Source organism: Athene cunicularia (genome assembly GCF_003259725.1).
Source record: "Athene cunicularia isolate RWA chromosome 8 unlocalized genomic scaffold, athCun1 chr8_part1, whole genome shotgun sequence".
In the NCBI taxonomy this organism is placed as follows: Eukaryota; Metazoa; Chordata; class Aves; order Strigiformes; family Strigidae; genus Athene; species Athene cunicularia.
In genome coordinates this window covers 30617662-30644008 of record NW_020799109.1, presented here as the reverse complement: position 1 = coordinate 30644008, position 26347 = coordinate 30617662, and the positions used below count along the sequence as shown (strand labels likewise).

The window sequence follows — 26347 nt, the reverse complement described above, 5'->3', positions numbered from 1 at the left end:
CTGGACACACAGTCCTAAGCATCCTGCTCTAGTTTACCCTGCTTTGAGCCAGGAGGTTGGACTAGACAATCTCCAGAGGTGCTTACTCACTTGAGCTATTCTGTGAATCTCTGAACTGTCCTCTGGCACTTCAGTGACCTTTTTCCTGGGTGACACTTGGGGAAAGGGGTCTTGCTCTAGTTTCATGTGAAGTTGTCACAAGAATATTCTGTTATGTCAAGTTCTGAGATTCTTAGGCTGAGCCTGTGGTCTGCACAGTTCCAGGAGGATTTCTGAACTCCAAGAGCCTTCAAAAGTCCTAGCTATTCTTGTTGTCATTTATAAGAATTTCTCTGTCTTATTTGTCTTCATTTAAACGTAATTGTCCTAGCCTTTAGATGTATACATGTGTTGTCATAGTCTTTGTCTAACAACTGCAAGCTACATATCAGAGTGTTTGATTGCTATCTGTATTGTTTATTTTATATGTCTCCTTTTTTCTTTGTTCCTCATTTTTATACATTTTTTAAAGTATTTATGCTATCTTTTAAGTAATGTTTTAATGTTTCTCTAAATCTTCTCTAATAGTTCTCTAATACTACTTAGCTCATGCTCCCTTTCAAAACAAGAACCTTGCAGAATGTTTCTCATTTCCCCTGGCAGTGTATTGGGCTTTTAGGACTCTGGCAAATAGGCTCAGGAGGCAGTACATGGCTGCCTTTCTTGGGCATAAACCAGCAAAAAAACTAGAAGCTATTTGTGCCACATGTAGCTGGTATTATGCTACGTTGTCTGGCTGACACCTGTATACCCAGAAGCATAATGCACGCTCCTGTCTTTCTCATAGGGACAAGGCTTCTGGCTTTGTAGGATTTGCTCTGAATAGCCCATTTACAGGCTGTTACTCCTTAGCAGCTTGCAGTGCAGGTGGGGGCTGAGATCACCCTGTTTTAAAACATGCCAACTTTTGATCTGTTTAAAAGAGCAAAGCTGCATTAGAAGTCAAATTGCTTAAGAATACAGATAAGCTCAAGCCAAAACTACTGAAATAGAATGTTAACTTTGTGGATTGGCACACACGTACTAGGTGGAAGATGGGGAGGAATCATGTTTCTTCTTAGAACTAAAAGTGGATGAAAAGGGTTTCAGATTGTTTATCTGTAGAAGCAATGTGATTTATCTGTAGCCTTGGTTCCTGTGAGTGAGCAATGCAGAAAGCAGTTGTAATTTAATACTAAACCAATGAGGAGCATTGATTTCTACAGCAGGTGAAGATTATGCAAGAGTAGCCTCTAAGCATTACTTGTGGAGCAGGGGAGGGAACTGTCTAATTTTTTGCCTGGTGGTGACAGTATAGATTTTTTTTTTTTTTTACACAACTCAGCAAAAATACTGTTCTATGGGTGTCATAGCAGGTTCCTTTAGATTTTGATTACCAGTTAAAATATCTCAACAATTTTGCTATATCTATCTAGGTCTTATTTTTCCTGGGGACTGAGCACATTGCTTATTTGTTCTTTGGAAGGAGAGGAGAGGGAAAGGTAGTTTTAGTTTTAGTTCATTGCAGGCACCTTGTGAATATTGCATTTTCCCTTCCCCATTTGGTACACTTCTGCAATGGTCTGAGAACAGAAGAAATTCATTTTACCAATGGAATCTCAGTGTTATATTTGCAGAGAACTCAAAGCGCTGCTGGGTGGATCTGGGGGGAGGAGGAAAGGCAAGGAGAGTCAGGCATGTTACTTGTGTTGTAGCTTTTCTGCTCCGTTTGGTTTCAACTTAAACTTTTTCCTAAACTGCCTCTCCTGCAGAACCTATTGTTGAAAATAGTGGGGGAATTCAGGCTCCTACTTTCATTTATGACTCAGCGAAGTTAACAGACTGTGTTAAATTACCAAAGCAGCTTTGATGTGATTTCCTGTGTGTGAGAAGTAGAGAAAGCCAAACCTATTACATTACGCATTACTATTCGATGTAAAATAAAAGGTGCTCGCTTTAGTCCCCAGTTCCAAGTGAATCTAGCACTCCCATTTGCTTTCATTACATTTACAGTGAGAACAGCAAAGCAATCATTTAAATCTTACAAAGTACAGCTGTCTTTGGGAAAGCAGTACTTACAGGTGCTGCAGAAAATGTTTCCCTTTGTAGAGACAGGAGGAGGAGGCTGGTGGTATAAAAGAGCACATCTTCAGATAAAACTATCAACCTCTGCAAAAACTGGTGGGACTGACTGTTACTGAAAAACCTTGGTCTAGCACTGGCCCTGCTCCAAGCGCCTTGTTCTCTAAAGGTGCCCTGACAGAGACTTACCCTCCAGCACTGTAACAGGCCTCCTTAGCTGTAAGAGAAAGTGGCCGATGGCACTGATTAGCTGAAAGAGAAATCTTCCCGAAAGTGGTATCGCTCTATCGCGGTTATTGCAAGCTTTAATGGACCATGATTTACGTGGTCGGTGCGAGTGGAGCTTGTGCATCGTCCTGATGGTCGGCAGCGACCGACTGTGCCCTGCCCATTTTCCAGTGGTAGCTACATTGTGTGTTAGACTTTGTTTGCCCAGTTTAGGAGGCTGTTCTCCCTCTTAGCAGTTCTTTACCCGTTGATGGTTACAAGCAGGTTGAGAGGCTAAATGATAGCGGTTTGGTTTTTTAAAAGATAAATATCTACAGTGTAAGACACGAATACTGCAGGGTCCAGATTTCTTAGCCTCTTGTTCAGTATGCTCCATTTTGTCGTTCTTCAAGCATCCACAGGAGATACATGTTACAACTCTGGTGAAATCAAAATTCAGTATGCAAAAACATCACAAGTAATGTTATCCCTGAAGAAGGCTTTTCTCATTTTTTCTTCAGTTATTTTGAGGAAAACACTGCTCTCGTTGCACCAGCTGGCAATCTATCTCTGTAAACCTTTTTTGCTGCTGTGAATCAGGATATACAGTGAAATTTTCTGTAGCGGAGAGAAGCCGGCAGTTGGGCGTCTGTTAATAGCCTGAAAGTAACTAATGAGGATGTGCAGTCGGAGCGATTGATTGAATAGCTGCAGTCCTGTGTGTTTCTTTTTCGCTCGCTCACTCGCTTGCTCTCTGCAAGCTGTAGGAAGGGAGGGGGAAAGGAGAGACCCAGCTTTCTCTTAAGTGGAAGTAGCACGGATCCCTGGGGCCAGGCGGCCAGAAATGGAAGTTTAAGCTGCATCTGTCTCTTGAAAGGAAAACGGCAGGAGTCAAAATGTCACTGTCTGGAGTCACGGCTTACTCCTTTTCTTTAGAATTCGGAAGATAACAATGGACTTTCTCCTCGGAAGTGATTTTTTCCCTCCCTGTGTTGGGGGATGTTTTGTGAAGCTGGATTCCTTTAAGTCAGGCAATTGAGCTGGAGATGGGCAGCAGTTGTGATAAAGGTATCTGCTTGTGTGTATGCATGTGTATCTGGCTATATATAAAAATGCATTTATGTACAGTATGTGTGTGCTTGTGTAAGGATTTTTAATGGTGTGTATACTTTATTAAGCTATTATTCTAGTAGTTATATTAGAAAACAATCTAAGTGCATCTTTTATGAATATCTGTACTCATCAGATCAGCCTGCATGGATTTAAGATGCCAAAGTCGTATCTTAGTAAGGTCATATTGCCAGAATGAGGAGAAGTTGACCTATTTTTTTTATCTGCAGAGATATATATGTCATATTACCCAGGCAGTTATGAGTCTTCTGCTGGTTGCACGGTTTGAGCAAGTAGTGTGGTAAAGACTGAACTTTGACCTTTGTCAAATTGTGTTCAGCTGTGACTAAAATTGAGCTTCCCTGTGTCTTGATTTTAGTTATCTGTTAATTACTGCATTGCTTACATTAATAAAAAAAAAAAAAAAAAGTGCTCTCTGAATAGTATCTCACAAACAGTGATAGAATACTAAATATGTTTCAGTTTTGAACTTTACCAGCATTTTTAATTTTAATTGCCTGTTTCCTACAGTCAAGTCAAATTCACAACCTTGAATCTGTCAGTGGAAATGCTATTGTCATTTAGTGAGTAAATAAGATACTGAAAAATAGGTGAGTGTAATTTAGCAGTTTAGTAATGCAGTTGAAACTTTGCTGAGGCATCTGTCCTATAGAGCATAAAACCTGACTATTCCCCACCCCCCAGCATCCATTCACCTTCGTTTTCTTCTCTTCCTTAGAGGTCCCAGCAGAGAGATCTCCTCGCAGACGGAGCATCTCCGGGACCAGCACTTCTGAGAAAACCAACTCCATGGATGCTTCGAATACTTCTCCTTTCAAAGTGCCAGTAAGTGTGCCTTTCCTGCAAAGGAGGAATTTTTCTCATTGAACAGGAGGAGGAGATTAAAATATCACAGTGTACAACTAAGCTCTGGGAGGGGGGGAAAGAGTATTTAGTTAATATTTCCAGTTGATCAAGAAGTATTGCTATTAACTGTCATGTATTATCTATGAAATGCCTGGTAGATCTGTAACTTGCTTATTTTCCTTGCCTTGATCTAAAGTTGCAAATAGTGAAACATCAGTGTTAATGTGGTCAGCGACCTATATAAATACTTTCGAAGTCACCGCTAGGGATTACATTACATATTTAATTTTGACTAGGAAAAAGGTTCCTTTAGGTTGGTGATAGCTTGTTATTTTTCCCTTGTGCCAGTGAAGTACATAGAAAATTGAAATGGCTTTATAGTTTGGAAACTGGTGAAATTTCTGTAGGTGTGTTAATTGCTCTTTCCCTTTTCAGTTTTTGTTGTGAGTTTGCTTGGCTGTAAGTCTTCATGAGACTTTTTCAGCTAGAGTGTTGATTTTTTTGCTTGTGTTTGTTTTTGGTCAGTGTATCCAAGAGCACAAAAACTACTGTTAGACTGAGGGCAAAGGCTTCAAGTTAAAATGAGGTGCTCAGTAATTTTTAAAAAGTATTTGTTCCTGTTTTAAAGTATCTAACTTGAATGTTGCAAATATTTTTTTTCTTACCCCTCTTTATTTTTGGCAAGTAATCTGCCTACTTTAAAACCTGAAGGAAAACAAAAGAACTATTATCAAGTGAACATGGGAGATTTTGTATATTCTCTATGGACATGAGTACCGCTTTGGTACCTCAGTGTATATGTTCTTGCTTTGCTTTAGGTAACACTCATCCCTTTTAAGCACACTTCCTAGCTCACTTTAGGTCCTAATGTGTGTGAAACTTGGTTTTTGATTAAATCCTACATTGTGTCATTTTAAAAATAGAATTTAAAAATATCCAGGGATTTAATGAGAGCTATTTAAATTATAAAAGGGTTAAGGTTGGTCTGAGTGTATAGAATATATGATGTATGAAGCAACTTGTAAACTTGTGGTTTATTGAAATTGAAAAAGGGACCAAGGAAGCAGTGAATATACTGGGTATCCATACCTTTTCAGGGTCATAGAATAATATCGATTGGAAGGGACCTCCAGAAGCTTCTGATCTATCCCCCTCTTCAAAGCTGAACCAACTTACATCAGGTTGCTCAGGGTATTCTCCAGTCCAGTGTTGAAAACCTCCAAGGATGCAGATTGTGCAGTGTTGCTGGACAATCTGTTCTGATATCTGACTATCCTCATTGTGAAGAATATTTCTTTTGTAAAGGCTTTCTTGTCAGAACAAAACTTGAACTTCTAATGTCTATTGAAAGACCATGAATCACATTTTCCTCTAGTTCAAAAAACATCTGAAGTAGCAGTTAAAGCAGAATATATTGCTTAGCCTTGAGGAGAGAAAGCTCAGAGGGAAATCTTAGCAATATATATAAATACGTAATGGAAGGGAATAAAGATGACAGAGCCAGGCTCTTTGGGCAAGAGGCAGTGAGCACAAATTGAAATGTAAGAAGTTCCATTTAAATATAAGAAAAAGCTTTTTTCACTGTGAGGGTGATCAAACACTGGAATGCGCTTGCCTGGAGTGGAGTCTCCATCCTTGGAGATGCATTCAGAGGCAAGCTGGACACACAGTCCTAAGCATCCTGCTCTAGTTTACCCTGCTTTGAGCCAGGAGGTTGGACTAGACAATCTCCAGAGGTGCTTACTCACTTGAGCTATTCTGTGAATCTCTGAACTGTCCTCTGGCACTTCAGTGACCTTTTTCCTGGGTGACACTTGGGGAAAGGGGTCTTGCTCTAGTTTCATGTGAAGTTGTCACAAGAATATTCTGTTATGTCAAGTTCTGAGATTCTTAGGCTGAGCCTGTGGTCTGCACAGTTCCAGGAGGATTTCTGAACTCCAAGAGCCTTCAAAAGTCCTAGCTATTCTTGTTGTCATTTATAAGAATTTCTCTGTCTTATTTGTCTTCATTTAAACGTAATTGTCCTAGCCTTTAGATGTATACATGTGTTGTCATAGTCTTTGTCTAACAACTGCAAGCTACATATCAGAGTGTTTGATTGCTATCTGTATTGTTTATTTTATATGTCTCCTTTTTTCTTTGTTCCTCATTTTTATACATTTTTTAAAGTATTTATGCTATCTTTTAAGTAATGTTTTAATGTTTCTCTAAATCTTCTCTAATAGTTCTCTAATACTACTTAGCTCATGCTCCCTTTCAAAACAAGAACCTTGCAGAATGTTTCTCATTTCCCCTGGCAGTGTATTGGGCTTTTAGGACTCTGGCAAATAGGCTCAGGAGGCAGTACATGGCTGCCTTTCTTGGGCATAAACCAGCAAAAAAACTAGAAGCTATTTGTGCCACATGTAGCTGGTATTATGCTACGTTGTCTGGCTGACACCTGTATACCCAGAAGCATAATGCACGCTCCTGTCTTTCTCATAGGGACAAGGCTTCTGGCTTTGTAGGATTTGCTCTGAATAGCCCATTTACAGGCTGTTACTCCTTAGCAGGTTGCAGTGCAGGTGGGGGCTGAGATCACCCTGTTTTAAAACATGCCAACTTTTGATCTGTTTAAAAGAGCAAAGCTGCATTAGAAGTCAAATTGCTTAAGAATACAGATAAGCTCAAGCCAAAACTACTGAAATAGAATGTTAACTTTGTGGATTGGCACACACGTACTAGGTGGAAGATGGGGAGGAATCATGTTTCTTCTTATATTAAGAATTTTCTAGCTCTCAAAAGTAGGTAAGATGACTTGGGTGCCTTGTGGAAGTCTCCGATCAGTGGTCTGAGAAGAGCTTCAAGTGAAGGATAGAAGGGATGCCTATAATGGCTTTAAATTTGTGTGTGTGTGTGTGAGGTCATCTTTATTTGGAGAGGATTTATTGTATATATAAGGCAGATTCATAATAAAAGAACTTGCATTTTTGTTCTTCCAAACATTGACACCTACAGTATAGGTTGGAGGGCTATAGGCAGCTGCAGTGTAGTGCTGTCTCAGTTATTCTTGCCACGGACCTGACTCTGTGCCATTCCTCTTCTATTCGCTGCTTGGATTTCTAACAGAAAGCAGTTTAAGGAAGCGGACAGCTTAACCTTCTTCCATACTGATGGGAAATTATGCTGAGACTTTCATAATAAGTTGCTTTTACAGCTTTTTAAGTTTGCCTCTCAGAAAAGCTATTTAAAAGCTGTCTTCTCAATAGGACACTGGCTTCCAGCATGTTCTGTGCAGTTTTTTTCCTTTCAAACGCCAGGCAGAGGTACTCAGAACAAGGCATCTGTTTTTTTAATACTGCTAATTGGCATTTGTTTAGCATCTGGAATTTTGATTCATAACAGCATAATGGCCTTTAAGCGAACATTTCCTTGACAAGACATTTTTGAGTAGTCTCTTCAGTGGCAGTGGTCAATGAAGGATTTATTTTAAGGGGCTGATGTGTAAAGTTTAGGAAATTTGCCTTCCTACCTCCTGTATGTGTGCTGGAGGAAAAGACATATGTTTAAACTTACTATTGCATGAAAAGTAGAATTTCAGTAGTTATAAACATACTCTTTCTCAGGACTAACTACTACATGGACCAGCATGTGCAATGTGTTTGTTCTGGTTATCTCCCACCAAGGGGAATAAAGTGGATTCTGCTAATGCTGACATTGCACAGTACAAGGCATGTGTACAGAGATAAGAGCCCTTGGTGCTTGTCCTTTCTTTTTCTTTCCCATTTCCTCAAACATTCTTGTCTGCGGTTAAAACATTAGTCTCCATCTAGGTTCAGTTGTGTTCTAATTGTTCTTTGACAATTTCCAAGTGTATCTGGGAGGAATATTGAGAACAGAAGGGCACAAAGATAGGAAGATTGAGATGAAGAGGAGTGTCTTCACACATACAGACAGATATGTGCTGTTCATAGATATGCATATATAGGAAAAGTCATATTTTTTAATAATGGATATTATTTGACTGAACAAATAGGAAGGCAGACAGAACTGGCTAGAAGTAGGCATCGTGACGCATAGGTGGGCGAGAAACCAGCTTTTTCCCTTCCCACACACACTATGTCCTGGCAGAGTGTCTGTCTCAGTGCATCCTGTTCCCTACTGTTGCACTGTTGAGCCCCAGTTGAGCACTGCAGTAACCTACCGTATTGTCTCATGCTCCGCCGTTGGAATTGAGCGACCAGGGTAAATAGATTATCAGAATCTTCCAACCTCCTGCAGTGGCAAGATAGAGGGGAATTGCTGAACCAATCTTCAGACTTGTGCTCTCCAATTTTTGCATTTGGGGTCGAGTTGTTAGTCAGTTATTATTACAAATAATATACGATTCATCCATGTCTGCTGGCTATTACAAAAAAAAAAAAAAAAAAAAAAAGCAAAATAACTAGGAAAGCCTGAGCACAATCTTTGAAGTAATAAAATGATTTTTATAGGAATATGTGTGTATATGATGGAAAGACTGATACTTACGGATTACTTTCCTTGGTTTGTTTCTAGTCAAGAGTATAACTGGATCTATAGAAATACTGTCTGCTTCTTTGCTCTTTAAGAGTACTGCTAAATGGAACAGAAGACAATGCAGCCAGCCTCTAAGTGAAGGTCAAAGCTTGATGAGATCTCGTGGCTGCCCAGCCTCATCTTTTATGCAGTCAGCAAGATTGTTGCTTCTCCAGAGCACTGCTCCGCTACCGTCATGCTGCCAGGTTAGGACAAGTCTGATCTTTTCTGTCCATGTGACCTGATGGCATACGAGTACATACTATTAATTCTGCATCAGCGCCAATGCAGAGATGGAATTGTTGATTTATGTTAGTGTGAGGCATCGCGACATCCTTCATGAAAAACTGGTTGTGCTCAAATCTGTAAGCCCTATTGTAAGATTAACGTTTTTCCTTCCACTTTCCACTCTTTTCTTCCCGTAACATGTTTGTTTGAATCTGCTTTAATTTTTTTATCATTTGTCTGTGATGTGATGGCTTAGGTATGCTGGCAATTATTCCACAGATTTTGTGTCAAAAGGCATAGATGGCTGATTGGCTAACTCCAGGATGCTCACCAAGTTCTCATCCATATCTTTATTCTGGGGTAATACTCTTCATAGGCTCTATAACCTTCACAATATCTTTCTGCCAAAGCAGGTTTGTTTGTTACATTAAACTTTAGCATTGAGTCAGATGATAGGTATAGCCTGTCTGGGACACTGCCTAGTGGACCTCAACATCAGGAACCTTTATCTCATGTTTGGTGTAAACTTGACTTTATCTAATTGCCCTGCAGTTAATGTAGGGGAGCTATGAAATTGTATAGCTTTAAACATTGGTCACATTCCAGTTGTCCTTGGTTTAATAGTATTTAAATGTGTACCAACTCATTCGGTTCTTTACCTCCAAAACATGGCTTTGCCATATTACACAGAGTTTAATTAATGTATCCTCTGCAAATCAGTCCTTCTGGCCCTTTTATCGCTTTTCTTGCTCTTCTGCTTTTAATTCCTTTCAATTGGTTCTCCAAGTTCTGCTACTAAAGTTTACAAGAATGTGTGTTACCAGTTTCTAATTGCTCACAACCCTTTGTGTTATTTCCCTGTCATACCTGGCCCTCACTTCACCTTCTAATTTAATATAGCTCAGTGTAATTAATGTGCTGTTTAACTTTTCTTCCAGATCATTAGGAAAGATGTTAAACAGAGGTAGTCATGCCACTATCCCCACCACATCCCATTGGAGACTTTCTTCTATCTTGGTACCTTATCACTTGTAATTGCTCTTTTTAGATATTCCTGCAGCCGGTTTTCAGGTTTGTGTTACTAGCTTTGACAAAGCTCATTTCCATTAGTTTTTCCAAGTAGTATGTATGTTCTGTTATCAAAAAGTATTCTGAAGTGTCAGGCTGCTTACTGGCTGTGTGCCAGGGGACTGAAGAGCCAGGGACCTGATAGTTATTGCCTCTTTCCTGACATGAGGGAAAGACAAAAATGCAGCCACTTGAATCATGAGGAGGTAGGCTGGAGGCCATCACTTCTCTACATACTTCACCAGCTGCAACCAATAACTGTTGTTTGATTAAACACTGATAGACTCATGTGGCCTGTTTCTTACATTGATTGTCACTGTTGTGTTGTTCTCCAGACAGACTTCTGACCTTTATTCCTTAATTGTTGGATAAGGGCTTTTCTTACACTAATGCCTTCTGTGGACAGCTTCCATAAAGGGACCCAAGCTCTGCTCCCTGTTGTTTCCAGACTAAACACCTTGCTGAACTGGGATCTGAAAGCTGTGGTAGCTCTCCCCAGCTATCAAGTAGCTCTTATTTCTTCATGAATTTTTTAGTATGATTCCCAGTGACTTGGAAATTTTATTCCTTTAGTACTTTTGACTGCATATCATGCAGAGTATATGCAATTTTATGATACATTTCATTAATAGATGTGTTATCAACATATCCCTGTTGTGATATCCTCTCCTTTTCCTTGGTTTTCTTGCTACTGTTCTTAAACTTGTTCATCCTATTCTGTATACGTCCTGTGGCTGTAGACAATTTTTCATTGGAAAGTTGAAATTGTTATCTGGACAAATCTGCAGTGCTGTCCCATCAGGGGAAAAATATCTTCCTGATCCTTGCTGTTGATCAGCTTGTGTCCTGAAGCATGATAATTGCTCACTCTTGTTATTTTTAAACCTGACTAAGGCAGCTACATATGTTATTCTTCCTTATATAAACACATAATCCTTTTTAAATCTTGCAGAAAAAAAAAATGTCTGTATAATATCTTGTGGTAGAGAATTCTATGGGCTGATTTATAGATAACGTTAGAAAAAGTCTCCTGACAATCAGTTAAATGTGCTGCCTCTCGTGTGAAATTACCCCTTGTTTTTCTTATGTAACAGGATGCATGAGGAGCTTAGGTAATTTCCATTCTATTTGTTTTATACATCTATAATCCCTTCTTGCTTTTGTTCCAATAATAAATAGTTGGTCTTTAAAACATATCATTTGTAAATCCCCCTCTTGTCTGCCTTTAATCAGTTTTCTTTCTAAGATGAGAAGATCAGAAGAGTGTGATGTATTAGTGCGAAAGCTATGGCAGATTTACATAATATCACTTTACTTTTATTGTGCTTTATCCTTCATTTATACATTCAAACATGGTTTTTATTGTTCTCTGCCTGTACACAAACCACCTCTTCAGTGATGTAGTGTCAGGACTTTTGGATGAGTTGGTGGAATTTGACTGTTATAAGTCACTGTCTTGTTCTTTATATTACCACCAAGGTGTATGTATAGTTGTTTTCATCTGCTTTTCTATTGTGTGAGTGCCTGAGAGACTCTTCAAAGGTAGACGCTGCTAATATTTTAATACTGAGTGTTACTAGGCTCATCAGCAAACTTCTCCACCTCCTTGCTAGTTATACTGGTGTTTTGTTGTTCTACAGGGGATAATAAATTTCACTGTGTTAGATCCTAATCCCTGGAATATCCTGCTAGTTGTATCTTTCCATTTTATGACCTGGCTATCTTCCCCTGCTTCTTTGCTTCCCATAGCTTTACAATGGTGCTGGCACATGAGAGCATTTTCACTTGGCTATGATACTTTTTTTTCTTGATAGCTGCTTGTGAGCAACTTAAGTAAAATGCTTTGTATACTAACAACGTGCGGTAGTTGGGAGGCAGTTCTGTTGTTGTCCATAGTCACTTGAGTGTTATCTCTGTACCCATCCTGTCCTTCCCCTCAGAGAGAGCAAGTCTCATTGCTCTGTGAAGTTAACCACCTGCTGTTATTAATAATGCATTAGTGCTCCTCATCAAGAATTATAAATGTTCAAGATGCATTGCAAGCCTCCAAAAGGTAATGTGTCTGTCCCCAGAAATATCTGATGTAGGTAATGGTCCTGCAAACCACAGCACTATATGAACCTTTACTGTTGCCCATTTTACCCTGGTTTTACATGGGGTTTGTGCTTTGAACCTTCTACTAATACTGTTGTATTTTATTGATGGATAATTCATGTTATATATAGTTTTACTACTTCATGGCTGAATTAACCTTTCACTTTCAAAACAGCAAAGACAATCATTATTTATTATGCATGAGCTGTTCTCTCCAAAGGGAAGAATCAGTGTGTCTATAGGGAGCAATAGTCAAAGAGTTGAGTAGTTCATACTTGGGCTGTCTTTGAATTTGTTGGGCAGTTCATGTGCTGCTCAACTGAGATTAAGGACAGACAGACAGTTGTCATCTTCAGCACGGGGTGAGCATTTTCTGAAGCCAAAGCTGCCCTGAACAACAATCATCCCTGAGTTTAAAATACTTGAGGGTCAGGGTTTCTATACCTTCCTGGTGCAGCTATGGAGGGAAGATAGAAAAACCTGCTGAATTTGTCACTTCTCCTGTGGCGATTTCTTGGCAGAGTTGCTTAACTTCCAAATGAGATGAAAAGAATTCTCAGTGGGATTGAATTATTTTTAGATGTTGTGTCATTGGGATTTCTTACCCCAGTGTTTGATGCTTTTGGCTGAGATGATGAACCTGCTCTGAACCTACTCCACATGCCTGATTAAGTGTGTGCTTGTGCCCATTTGCTCTCTCCCCCTGCTTCGGTGTCTCTTTTCCATCCATGTTCCCCTAAACCTGTGGTTCTGAGGGGAATTTGTACTGAGCTTTGTCTCATTAGGTGTGGACCATCAAATCTGTCTCTTGAGGGATTAAGCCACAATTCTACAGTTACTCTCTCCCTGGACTCCTCTTAAAATACTGTCTTTACATGGTACTGATCTTTTCAAAGTACATCCTAGCTAATTTATCCTACCAAATATTTTGTACTTTTTTTAATTAAGAACATAGTTTTATAATTTCTGGCAGTTTGGGTAATAAATTTATATCTTTTTGTCTGAGGGTGTTTTTAAGCAGTAAAATTCTCACTGTTACTAGAAATGTTCCATGATGAGTCTTAAAGCTTAGACACTTGATTACATTTAGGTATAAGAACCAAAGAGCAGCGTATTTTGGGTGGAAGTAAGTATTTAAGACAAATACCTAGACAGTAAGAAAAATAATAAGGATGGTTTTGTCTTTTTAATTGAACAAGTTACAGTTATTAGCATTGGCAGGGATTTCTTCTCTATAGAAGGAAAAGGAAATAAAACTTTGTTAGATGGCATTGTGACAGATAGAAGTTTATTTTTCGTCACTACATCTTTTTTTCTGTCTGCATTCAGTATTTAAAAGCATTTCCTTTGGCAAATGGAAGTAAAAAAATTCTGTTCAGTCCTGGCACATGTGAATTTTTCATGCTGCTCCCAGGTTGTCCATCTGTAAGCACTGGCCCTGCATGAACTGCCAGCAAGGTGCAGAAGGCAAATATTAGAAATGTTTTCAAGTCTTTTCAGGATGACCAATAAGCACACTGTTTTTTTGAATCATTTTTATCCTTAAGTATGTTCTTACCTTTTTTTTCTTTTTTTATATATAGTCTTATAGCCTTATGCAACCCCAGATAGCATATTTCTTTCATTAGGGAATAGATTATGTTCAATTAAACCAAGAACATGTTCACTAATGTTAAAGCAGTGCCAATTTAAAATCGTGCATGCACACAAAAATTAATATTCGTAGTCCATCATTGAGTGGGATTTGGAGTGATTCAATATAAATACTTTTGGACCCACTGAATTGGGTCAGCTTTGTCTTATTTGCCCTTAAGGAGAGAAAAACATGTTATTTCATGTTTGCAATTTGAATAACCTGAGAGGTACCGGAATGAAGCCAGGGTCCACCAGATCTGAATCCCTGTAGTTGGATTTGTTACCTTTTATGCTGAGAGGTCAGAATATATGAAAGTGCCTTTGAAAGTGCTATACATCCTCTGCTTGAGCTCCAGCAATGGCCCCAAGAGAAGCCCAAGAGCATCTATTGATTACAGAGTTTTTTCAAAGGCACTTTTTCAATGCCAGGACCAAGAAAAGTGCAGGAACATAGGTAGAGTTTGAGTGGCACACACAGCTGAAAACACTTCTCTTTTGACAGTACCTTTTCCCCGCCACACTATGTAGATTTGTGGGAAGTAATTGCAGTAGCTAGGTATCAGGCCTTTTCTTTTCCATTTTATTTCCTATTGCAGGAGAGTATAGTAGCTTTCACCCCTGAGGAGCCTGCTGGCTGGCAAGCCTCAGAAATTGAAGGGCAGCCTTAAATGTAGCACTGCCTTCAGATGCAGAAAACAGATTCCCTCTTCCTCCATCCCTACAGCACTATCCCACAGGGCATCCCAGTTTCTCTCTGCTGCCCATGGAGAGGTGCCTGTCAGGCTCTAGCGTGTGTGTGAGCAGGTGGTTTCCTACACAAGTATTTGGAAGAGAATGATCTGCATGTGCTGGAAAGATCCTACAGCTAGCATTCAGGTATGGATAGGCTTTCAGTAACATATCACCATCCTAATCTCAGCGGAAGAGAGGAGACAGGCCATCTTGCTGTATTTGCTGCAGATGTCACAGGAGTGGGCTTGAGGAACTGTGGATTTGGTGGGGTTTAATTTGCACATGACAACTGAGCAGGACTCACTTCATTGTGCATCAAAAGAAGCAGAGTGGAAACAAGTGCCCAGAGAGAGAGAACCCACCTACCAGTGTCTACAGAGAGGGGAACTGTGCAGTTTCAAGGAGTAAATTGTGTGGAAGAGGGGCAAACTGAATGTAGAAGGACCAAGAATAACAGAATGAGGAAAGGTAGACTGGGGTTGAAGGGTGTGCTTGTTCAAAGGGAAGAGGATACATTTTGTTTCAAAAGGAGCGCTTAAGTAAGGGAAATTAAGGCAAATATGAGACTAGAAAATTGGCTTAGAGATGCTTGCAGTGTATGCCTTGAACCTGACCAAATGCAGACTTTGCTGTTTGGAAGCACCTTCTTTTCCAACAATTAAATCGGCATCCATGGATGAGAAGAGGGGGATAGCCCTTTGCTTTGAATACTGTAGAATGACAGAGCAGCCCAGGTTGGAAGGGACCTCAGAGGATCATCTGGTCCAACCTTCTGTGGGAAAGGGATCCTAGATGAAATTATGTAGCACCTTGTCCAATCATAGGTAAATCTAATTTCTTCCTAAAGAGGTGAAAGATATGTGAGATTTTTCAGACTAAAAGATCATGGATAAAGTTATCTTTAGTTGCAATGGCCTAATTCTTACAAGTCTGAGATGAACAAGTCACATACTTCAGCCTGGCTGAGTCACCTGGAACCAATAAAACACTCTTGCTTTGTCGGTGTTCTGCATAGGAAAGAACAGAAGACCTTGTTTGTCTCCAATTTGCTGATTTCTGTATCACAGGAGGCAGCTGTGGGCAGCATCTGTCACCTGTCCCAAGCGCAGCTTGTGGAGACTTGCCTTGTGAATGTGTTCAAAATAAGCTGTACTCGACTTCTATCCTAGCAGAACACAGACGATAGGAGAGAGGGCTGGCCCTAGCTGGCTATCATTGTCACTAGACCTTTACTAAAGTAAGACTGTAGATCTGATGGTTCAATCCATGCCAAAAGAACATTCTCTTTGGGCAAATTCTACCAAACAGTCTGTAATATTTTTAACAAATGTGGTTTCACTCATGTGTGTTTGGTAAATCTCCTGACATCAGTGCACACGGTATGGTGGCTCTGTGCAGCTGTTCTGTGAAGGAGCAAACCAGATTCAGCTAGTAAAATGTTGCTGAATCCCATTGCATTAAGAATCTCTGTATTTGCTTTGATCATGCTAAAGAATGTATGCGCATGTATGTCTGCAAGCCCTGGAAATATTTTGACACTATGGTTTGTTTAAAATGCACATTATGATCAAAGTAATTCAGAGTGCTATAGGAGAAAACCAAATGTGCAGGTGTTGAAATGTTTCTTTGATTTCCCCACATGTACAGATGCACACACCCCTTTGTATGTCAGTGGTCAGATGTACTTGTGTTTCAGTACTGGTAACACAGCGGTGGCTCGTGATGATATCAGCAATGAGAGAACTGAGAGGTTGAGGACTTGTTTATCTGGAGAAGAAAAGGCTAAGGGTTGATACAAGGCAGCCTGCTGCAATGGAGAGGAGAATTACAGAGGTGCTGGACACAAACTTTTCCCAGCAGTGGGGGATGCTATAATGAGACAGCAGCTGCAGATTTCTGCTTGGGAGGTTTTTGTTATACACAAAGGAAAATTCTTCTCACTAGAAGGATAATGCAGCACTGAACTGAGTTGACCAGAGGTTTTTGAGACTTAGCTGGACAGAGTCAGAGTTAGGCTGACCTACTGTGGCAGTACACCCACACTGAGTAGGAGGCTGACTAGATGATCCACAGAGCCTCCCTCCACCTAATGTGGCTTTGGTCTGCATTTGGTGAACAACTGTAGTTCAAAAGACAGGTTACTTGAGGATTTAATATTTTTAGATCACAAGTAGATTGTTTGCGTTGAGCTTTGCTTCAGAGCAGTACCAGAACTGGTAACTGAAGTCACTTATATGTGAAATCTTTTGAAATTTTAAATTCTGGCTAGTGAGACTACTGAAATTACAAATTATTGTCAGACTTACCTGCTACTTCTAAATTAAAAAGAAAAACCTGGGTGCAACTGTGGGTGCAGCAGAAGTTCGTAATAAAAGACAATTTCTGCTCTTAATCTGATCAGGAATTAAAAACATGGCATGTAAAGAGGAGGTGAGAACAAATACTGATATCTAAGACTACTCCTTATTACATTATAATTGTGGGGTTTGGGGTCTCTTGTATAATAGCTGGAATTCATTGAAGTGCACCTGTAATGCAAGTAGTGCTAATTATTGCAATCTGAAGCTATGACATACTGGAATGGTCATTGATAATCTAGCCCAGCCTGTCTTCCTGCTCAGAGGAATCTCAATAGAGCACGTTCTGTAATCATTATCAGCAGGAATCACTGCTGAGTTTGGACTCAGTGACAGCGCATTGATTGATTTATTACTGGCATCAATTTCCCTGTTTCACTTATGCAGCTTCTCATTTTAGGGCTTCTTCAGTAAACGTCTGAAAGGGTCCATCAAGAGGACAAAGAGTCAGTCAAAGCTGGACAGGAACACTAGTTTTCGTCTCCCATCTCTCCGCAATGCTGATGACAGGTAAGGTTCAATGCATTTCCCAAAACAATCTCTTCTCATCCAGAGGCACTTCACAAAATCTATACACAGCATGTGTATGCACTCACAGACTGAGAACAAGGCAGGGGATTTGTTAAACCAGCAGATGGGTGTTTTTTTGGGGCTGACTTTAGTACGTTAGAAGTTAGTTAGGATGCAGTTTACTGCTGACACAGGACTGAAAATTTTTACTACTCTTAACAGCTGATGAAAAGTTCAGGTTAAGAATATGAACTCAAATACCTTTTTCTGCATCTGTTTCAAATAAGCTTCAGACTTTAAATTTCATAATACAAAACCATTGGATCAATCAGCTTTAGGGAAACTTGCCTCAATGCATGCAATACCTATCTGCAGATCAGTGCAGTGGCCGATTTTGTGTTGGTGCAAGCAGATTAGTTGAGCTAGCACTGGCAAAGCCCAGACATGTGCAGTGCAGTTCAGGCACATTAAGAATCCTTGCTAATGTCAGTCAATTGTTATAGTTACTGCAGTGTTGCTACGATGAACAGACGGTCTGTTCTTCAGAAAACTGGAAAACTCAGTAACTTCTGGCATTTTAGTGCTCACTTTGTTATATACATGCTTGTTTAGTTTTTGGCTGGCGATTCAGACTGGGAATAGGTTGTATATGAGGCAAGCAAAAGATCTTACACAGTTTTTCCTAACTATTTGTAAAGTCTCTTGATTGTTTTTATTAAACTTTACTCTGTATTAGGTTCCACAGTAGCCCAGCAGGAGAACTAGATTGAGTGAAAAATAGGTTGCCCTGTACTTAAGGCCACGGCAGGCTTCTGTGATTTTACATTGTTTAGTGCATTCTTCCTTCTCCTTTAGCTGAGTTGAATTCATTAGTTGTGTCTGTCATGCTGTGCTGCTTCAATCAATGGTGCTGTCTTCTCTATCTGAAAGGCAGCACCATAAAATCATGGAGATAGCAAGGCTTCGGATGTTAGAGGTCTTGTTAACTTCACAAGTTACAGAAAAGAGTGCTGCTTATCAAACGTGACTAATGATGTCATTGGGGTTGCTCCTGTAGTCATAGTAATGTTCACTCAGTCTGTTTTGAGTCACATTCTGCTATAAATCCCTATTTTGAGGGAGTTGCAACATGGCTATGAAAAGCAACTCGGTGAGCATAAGCATGTTAAATAATGCCACTATGTGATAAAGTACCTGTTACTTTTACTGTTGTTTGTAACCAGCTTTGCTTGAAGTTTTTTAATACAAAAATCTTTTTGCCATAAATAATAGATTTGCCTTTCACTAACTTGGTACTCACGCTGAATGTGGACTCATGATACTTCCTTTTGCAGCGTAAGGGAAATACTATCATTCTGGGAAAGCCAATAAATTTAGCTGTAATTAATCCCTACAACTTTGGTTTAAGACATGATATTATACACAGCAAAGCCGCCTTCTCTGTAAAACCAGATCCTCCTCTGCTCCCTGCCAGTGTGGGCATGAATTGCCAACTAGACTTGAATGAAACATGGATTTTCACTGATGGTTTGCAAAGCATAAAATCCATTGCATGCGGCGATGGCATTAGGAATAGCTGGTCTGTTCTATCAGTCCTCTTAAGTCTCTTTGGCATGGATTTAAAAAGGAGGATCCAGGAGCAAATGAACTGAGAAGTTTCAGTGGCAGAGTCCATTCAGAGATTTGTGGGACAAAGCCCTGGAAAGCCAGTGATGTGCAGGATGTTGGACAGGGACAAGCAGGTGGTTGCTCTTTGCCTTCCATCCAGTCACCCGTCTCCTTTGGCCTTCTACAGTAGCCTTATAGCAACGTGTCTTGCATCTGTAGCGCAGGAGATGGAATAGTGTTTTGGGGTTCTTGTGGCATGATATGATCATTTGCTATTAATGGGACAAAGAATTTTTGATACCAGTCCGTGTGATCTTCCTCCTTTCAGAGGTAGATGTGCTGAAGTAAACAGAGTGCACAGTCTGGAGACAAGGGAGGTCACCTGAGAGTAGCCAAGCTATGTGGAAAGCAAGTTGAGGTTTGGTTTATTTGGAGATAAATCTTTGCACAAATGAGTATTGCAGTTCAAAAGCACAAGCATCGCCTCAAGCTGTTTGAAGCATTGTGCTGCAGGTGAGGGTCACAGATTGCTGATAAGTTCTTTTTGGAAGGAAAGCATAACAGCACTATTCAACCTTGTAGTTACCTTCTGTTGGCAAGATTGAAGGTTTTATGGAGTTCTCTTTGCATTTGTGGTCTAATCAGACAGTGCACCAATTGAATATACCAACTTTGAAAGTTTATGGATAGAGCTATTACTTCTCTAATGGTGTTTTATAAATAAAACCATAAAGGAAATTCAGTTCCACTGTAAAGTGAAACTTGCCAATAATTTATCTTGTCCCTCCCATATGTTTCACTCACTATCTAAGGGTGCCTGAAAAATACAGTTGCTGGGTAGAACAGCAGGAAAACCAACTCAGAAACATGTGAGAATGAAGCACTGAAGATGAGGAACAGATTAGTATACTGGGAAGAGATGGGCTGAAGGAAAGAGGAAGCTAAAAAGATTGATTCGTATTTACTATTATGCTGTTGTTTGAGATTTTTTTTCCAATGGGACAAAGCAGTGACAACTGTTTCTGCCTGAAAGAAAATAATACATAGCAGCTGACTCTTAATTCATGAGAGAGAATTGCCATTCTCTCACCTTCTGCTCTCCCTGCTTTCTCTGTGAGTCTTGATCTGTTGCAGTAAAAACTTACCTGTCCTACCCCAGTGAGTCAGCCCTTTCCCATTTTAAGCAGGTGATGCTAGGCAATGTCATGGTGTTATATGGGTTTTCAGGGCCAGATTGACTGATAGCATCTACTTTTTCCTGCTATAACAAATATAAGAGCCTGGCCTTCAAAGTATTATATAGCTTTATAAATTAAAACCCTGCAAGGATAAGGAGGAAATAGAGGCTGCTGTCATGTTGCTTTCTCATGCTTTTGAGGTGTTTGGGTCCTGTTAAGAAACAGGAGATGTTTATACATAAAAATTCTGGAGTAAGGAAGATTAGTTATACTGGTGCATATCAGTATTTGGAATACTGTAACACTGCATGCCATGGTGACAGAGGGATGCTGTTCAGAGGTGATTTAAAATAGAAAGGATTCAGGAATGCTGTAGGGAGGAGTGGTGGAGATAATTTGCAGATTTTTCCATAATCAGATTTTCTGTTTCAGCAGAAAGCAGTTGGCCAAGCTACTTTTTCTGTCTTTTAACTTCGTTTCAGTGTGGCTGGGTTAGTGGATGGGGAGGAGAGAGAGCTGTGATGCCCCTCCAGAAACAAGCCTACTGTGGGTCAGCACGCAGGTGTCCTGTGGAAATCCACAACCTCTCAGTCTGTAATTGCACATCACTTCTATTACTCCAGATTCAGGTTGTTTGCTGGGTAGTCTTTTGTACTAGAAAACTCGTGTTGTATCTTTACAAGACACTAATGTGAGAAGACTTAGACTCTGCTTGATTGTGACCCACAACAGATGTGAATGAAGCTCTTCAGACGTGTGGCCAGTACATCATCTCACCAGGTTATCAACTGCTCTCACCAGGAGGCTATCTGGCACCATGTTACTGTATCGTCTTTCACAGCTTTTCTAGCTTGTTTCCGACTGCATTCTTTGAGCTCTTCAACCCACACATTTGTCTCTAACATTTTCTCAGTGTCAGTAATATATAAAACATGTGAAAAAGCATGAGAAAAGACTTAAGGAAAATTACATTTGAAAGGAGACCAAATAAATATTTTCAGTTTGTGGCCAGGAATTTGAGAGTATTTCCAAGTGGACCTCGCCTCAGTTTTGTTTATGGTGAGGGAGCAAAGATGGTCGAGACTGGCTGCATATGGTTTCAGCGACTGCAGTAAAGCTCTGCAGACAGCTGGGAGGGTTTTGCCCTGTTGGGATTTACTGCCACGTGGGAATCCTCCTGCTTTACTAAAAGTCATTTTATGGCATTATCAGATAGTCGTAGACGAGCGCAGGATCTGTTGTGTGCTTGCTCAGAATGGGCTCCGGCAGGTTGCAGGGAAGTGGGTAGCCATGGCTCTGGGGTTCATGGTGAAACGGTATCGCTGCTCAAACGACAGCTTCTCCTACTTTCGGTGAGTTCTTGCTCCTCCCTCCTGGTTTCCTTGCAGTATGAAATAGCATAGATCATATAAGTAATAGAAGCAAATCTTGACATGTTTTTCATATTCATTCATTCTAATTTAATGCCAGGGTGATTTTTATCCTGATTTAGACGTAAGGATAAAAATCTGTCTTACACAATGTGTTATTGAGGCTTGACTCACTCAGAGACTGTATTCATTCAGCGTATCTGTTCCTATCTGCATACTGGAGTATGGGGAAAGGGGAGGAGTGGTTTGTTTCTGGAGAGACATTTCACTCCTGGCTTGATGAACGTATTTCTTTCAGCAAGTTTTTTCAATCCTTATGCAATTGTTTGGGTTTTGGTGAAAATTGAACAAGATCTCAATGTTAAGCCTATTCTTGCAAACCTCCACTCTGGTGCTAGACTGCTCTGTCACACCTGCAAGCTCACTTGATCCCTTTATAAAAACATACTTCTTAATAGCTTATGCTTTTCTGCAAGCCCTGGGATCCTCCACATAAAATTCACCTATAGATCACTTAGCAGTGAAATGAAACTGAATCAGTTAAGCATCTCTGGTCCAGCAAAACAAAAGATTTGAAATGTTAATAGCAGAGACGATAGTTACAGCAGAGTGTGTTGAGCACTACCACTGTGAAATTCAGGAGCCTGTTTGGCTGCACCATATGAGTTGTCTGTTAGACAAGCTGTGATCTGTAGGGAGAGTAGGCAGGCAGGGAGGGAAGGGCTTTGCAAATCCAGGATTCAAACAATGAGGCTTTGGGTAGGGCCTTGCAAGAAAAGACTAGAATCTCAAAGGAAGGCTAAAGCAATAGGCTCAGAAAAAGCCAGCATTTAATTGCAGCTGGGTAGAACTTGCATCTAAATAAGTTACCTTAAGTTTCTGATTTAAAAAAAAAAAAAAATTGTAGAATGGTTGACCAAGTAATAGGATGTTCTGCTAATTGGCAGTTGGAAAACTAAGTGGGGTGTGGTCCCTACAAAATGAACACTTGCAAAGGGAAATCTGATGCTGCAGTGCTGGTAGAGCGCACCTGTACTGCAGATGATGTTGCCGACGTTAGGGTCCAGTTCAGCAGGGCTGGGATTTCGAATAGCAGCGCTGAGCAGAAAGTTCACTGAATTACAGTCCAAGCTCTCTCCTGTGACTTTGCGAGTGGCTAAGTATTGAATTCAACTTTCTGATCTTGGGGAGTGTCTCTAAACACATTGGTATTGTGCTGGAATTATTTGAAGTATGAAGTTGTACAGTTTCGCGTAAGACCAGTGGAGACATGGCTTTAGTCAGGTGCTCGGGCTGAACAAAAAAATGCTTTTCAGAATTCTTTGCCTTAACACCAGTTTGGTAAAGGAAACAGATGATGGGATTCTGTTCCTTGGTAATTCATTTCTATCCATTTTTTTAATCTTTTGGATTATTGATGTCCACAGGCTTGTTTTCCAAGCAATATAGTGCTCTCCCTAGTAAGCTCAGTGATTGAAAGTCTTTTGTGCTTTGTAGGTTGGCTTTTAAATAGGTCAAAATCAGCAGGATTGTTTCATAACCAGAGCAATTAGGATTTTAACCCTTTATCCTATGTGCCTTAGAGACAGTAGAATCTAATAGAAGACAGATAATAGGCTGCTGTGTGCCATGGGTGGCCACTGAAAGCCAGAGGTTTCTAGTTCCTGGCTTACAACCAAGATCTTCCTCTAGTGGAAAGCTATCGAATTATGGTGTGCAAGGAGAGAGGATCAGCTTGGGGTTGGGCCAGCAAGATGGTGGTGTTAAAGAGATCTTTTTCAGTAGCAGTCACATGCTGCTGCCATGTCAGTGGTTTGGGGCACTTGCCGGGCTGTGATTTAGAAGGAAGTTATGCAGCTCTGAAGACCAGTACTCCAAAACATGTGAAAAGATGTGAGAAGTGTAAAATATTCCCTGATGTGCTTCTCCTCCACCTGCTTTTCCTGTTGAAAATAAATTATGGAGAATATATTTGTGTGAAAGTTGTTTGATGCTGTTGGTAACTATTTGCTCTGAACTCTTATGTTCTCCTTTGCAATTTTTTTTGTTGGGTGCAGAAGTAGATAGAAAACGCAGCACAGAAAAAAAAAAAAAAAAAGCTGATCATGGGAGGTTAATTGTAATTTAAAACAGGATTTGGGTTGTTAATGGAGCTGTTTAACAGAAACAGATTTGTACAAACAACCCTTCCCCCACCTTTTGCATGTGCGATCTTCCTGTTGACAGTAATCTGCTTCTCTGAGATTACCTCTCTCTTAACAGAGACTCTCAGCAACACTCATTTTACCAGTAACTCCCTACCTGATACAGGAAAGACCCTGTTAATCCAGCCCCTTCGCTGGACATTGGGAAGTAAGTTAGTAGCATCGGTTTATTAATTGTGCAGAAGGGAAGCCAGCGAGCAATTTTCCTTCATTGTTACTTACAGCTTCAGAATATCAGATGAGGCTTTAAAGCAGCAGAGAACTATTATTTCTGTATATTTATTGCCTATATTGATTGGGATGCTGCTGGTTTAGGCACAAGTCAATGATTTGCTTTGCAGATCTATCAGTAGATGAAATACATACCACGGTACTTAGAAATGCATGTACTTGTGTTTGTAAATGCATGTGGTTGCATCTAACCAACAACTTTACAACACTGCTGTGGTGTTTATGGAAGATAAAGTGCCAATTCTAAGCCACTTAATCAGTTTATTGAGCTGTTTTAAATATGGTAGCTTCAGGGGATTACTCAGATAGAGGTTCCTCTGCCCCAGGACCCTGAGTCAACAAAACTAACCATGCTCCAGCTGATCCACACCAAAACAAAAGGTTCAAAGATAACTAGTTAGAAGAGCAATGAAGCAGAATAATGTTACTAAAAGATTTAACTTGCAAGGTGGCAAGTGGAGGCATGGAGTACAGTTTCTGTGTGTACCTGCCTTTGTTCCCACCCCGTCCCCAAAGGCTGTTCGCAGGCGTTCTTGGAAGATGCCTCGCTCTCTCATGCTGTCTTTAACTGTCCCAGTCTCGTTAAACTCGTTGTAGGAAAAGAAGAGGAGGGAGTTCTTTCCTTCTGGAAAGGTCACGTTTGCTACTTTTGTCTGCGAAGCAGCCTCCCTGTGCCTGCTGCCTCTCCTGGCTGCTGGCCCCCCCTAATCTTCTTACAGGAGGCCGCACCATGGCAACACGCACCCGGGAGCCTTTTGGTGTCACCCGCTGGGCCAGGTGGGAGCACAGCCGACGATGAGAGACATTTCTTCACCCGGTGAAGCTGTAACTTTTTTTCTTGCCCCAGCATATTTGCCTGGCATGATGCTCGTCTGAGATTTGTAACCTAAGGCTTGAGGAAGAGCTGCTCCTGGTTTCTTGTGCCTGTCTTCCTCTCCTGGCAGGATTTATTGTCTGAGATGTAGTCCAGAGAATGCAGTTTGAAAGGAAGGGCTGTGACATGTGGCACCGCTATGATTTGGGGATGCACTGCTAAGTGGCTGTACGATTGTTTCATGTAGGTGTGCTTGATTTGTCTTACTTCAAGTGGAGGCTCCTCTTACCTGGGATTTGTAAAAGCACTTTTTCTTTCTCCTTCACTTGGTAATTATTTTTCTTTCCCTCCTCTTCCCCTTCTTTGTGACCACTCCATGCTTTCCTTCACTGACAAGGAGCTAAGACGGTAGTTGGCTGCAGGCTCTCAGCCAGCTCCCTCCCCTGCATCATGCACCGAAGTACTTTGTTAGGACTGGAATTGCTGAGAGTTTGGGATAGGGACAGAAGCCAAGTGACCTCAGCAGTGCTTTCTTGAGAGGAGAAATTAGAGAGGATTTTGCAGAGACGATATTAAAGTGGTGTATTGTGGTGTGTTTATTTTAGACTTGCTCTACCTTAACTGCAGCAAGTGTTCAATTATACATGGCTGAGGTTTTAGTTTTGCGTTGGTACAGCTGCTGCTGTAACCTGTTATAACAAAGCATGCACAGTGCAGTCAACACATTTGTACCAGTGCTGCTGTTTTGCATTTGAAATCAGTGTCTTTGTAATATCCCTCTGATGAAAGGTTGTTGCTGCCTGCACTTAGGTCATTCAATATATTAAATGGGAACAACGTTCTCCCTTATGGTTTAATAAGTGTTATCATACATGAATCTACTAGAATACCCTCAGCATTTCATTTTGTACAAAAGAGCAGTCAGGTGAACTCTGCTTGTTGCTTTACATGTATCTTTCTGGATACCCAAGTTTTTGTTAAGCAGACTTAGAAGTACTGAAGATGGCTTTTCCACATGTTTGGGTTTTTTTTTTCCTGTTTCTCCATAGAATTTCTCAAGGGTGGGAGGAGTTTGATTTTGCTAAGGTTACAAAATATGAGGATTTTTTTGGATATGTGAGGGAAGAACATCAAAACTACTTTTCAAAATTAAGGAAGCCATTAGAGGTAGCTATGCTTTTCACTCCTCCATAAATACATTTTTAAAAACATTTTCCACTTGACACTGAGCTTTAATACTGGGAAATGAATAAAAGAGAAAATATGCAGGTGGGAAGGCATCATTTCAGTGCACTGCTTTGCATAATGTATCAACGACTGATGCCTTTCTACTCTCACATCTGTTCTTTGTGCCTGGTCACACTTGCTGGATGTGCAGCCATGTTTATGGACAAACTTTCATGGATCACTGAACAAGCACAGGAACCACCACAAGCTTAGATACCTTAGCAAAATCTAGACCTGCCAGGTAAACAGCTCATTTTCTGCTAAGCTGGGA

General features: G+C 40.4%; 1 protein-coding gene across 10 annotated transcripts in view; it reads left to right on the top strand.

Annotated features, from left to right (window-relative positions):
• Positions 1 to 26347, top strand: part of RASAL2 (RAS protein activator like 2) — a 145854-nt gene that overhangs the window by 87322 nt on the left and 32185 nt on the right. For 7 of the 10 annotated variants that reach the window (XM_026853509.1, XM_026853508.1, XM_026853507.1 and 4 more), the window contains 2 exons: positions 4157 to 4263; positions 17335 to 17444. In XM_026853509.1, coding sequence (XP_026709310.1) covers positions 4157 to 4263; positions 17335 to 17444 — 217 coding nt within the window. Of the gene's footprint in view, positions 1 to 2906; positions 3376 to 4156; positions 4264 to 17334; positions 17445 to 21456; positions 21583 to 24619; positions 25093 to 26347 lie in introns of those variants that run through there. The other 3 variants (XM_026853512.1, XM_026853514.1, XM_026853515.1) reach the window with 3 other exon arrangements.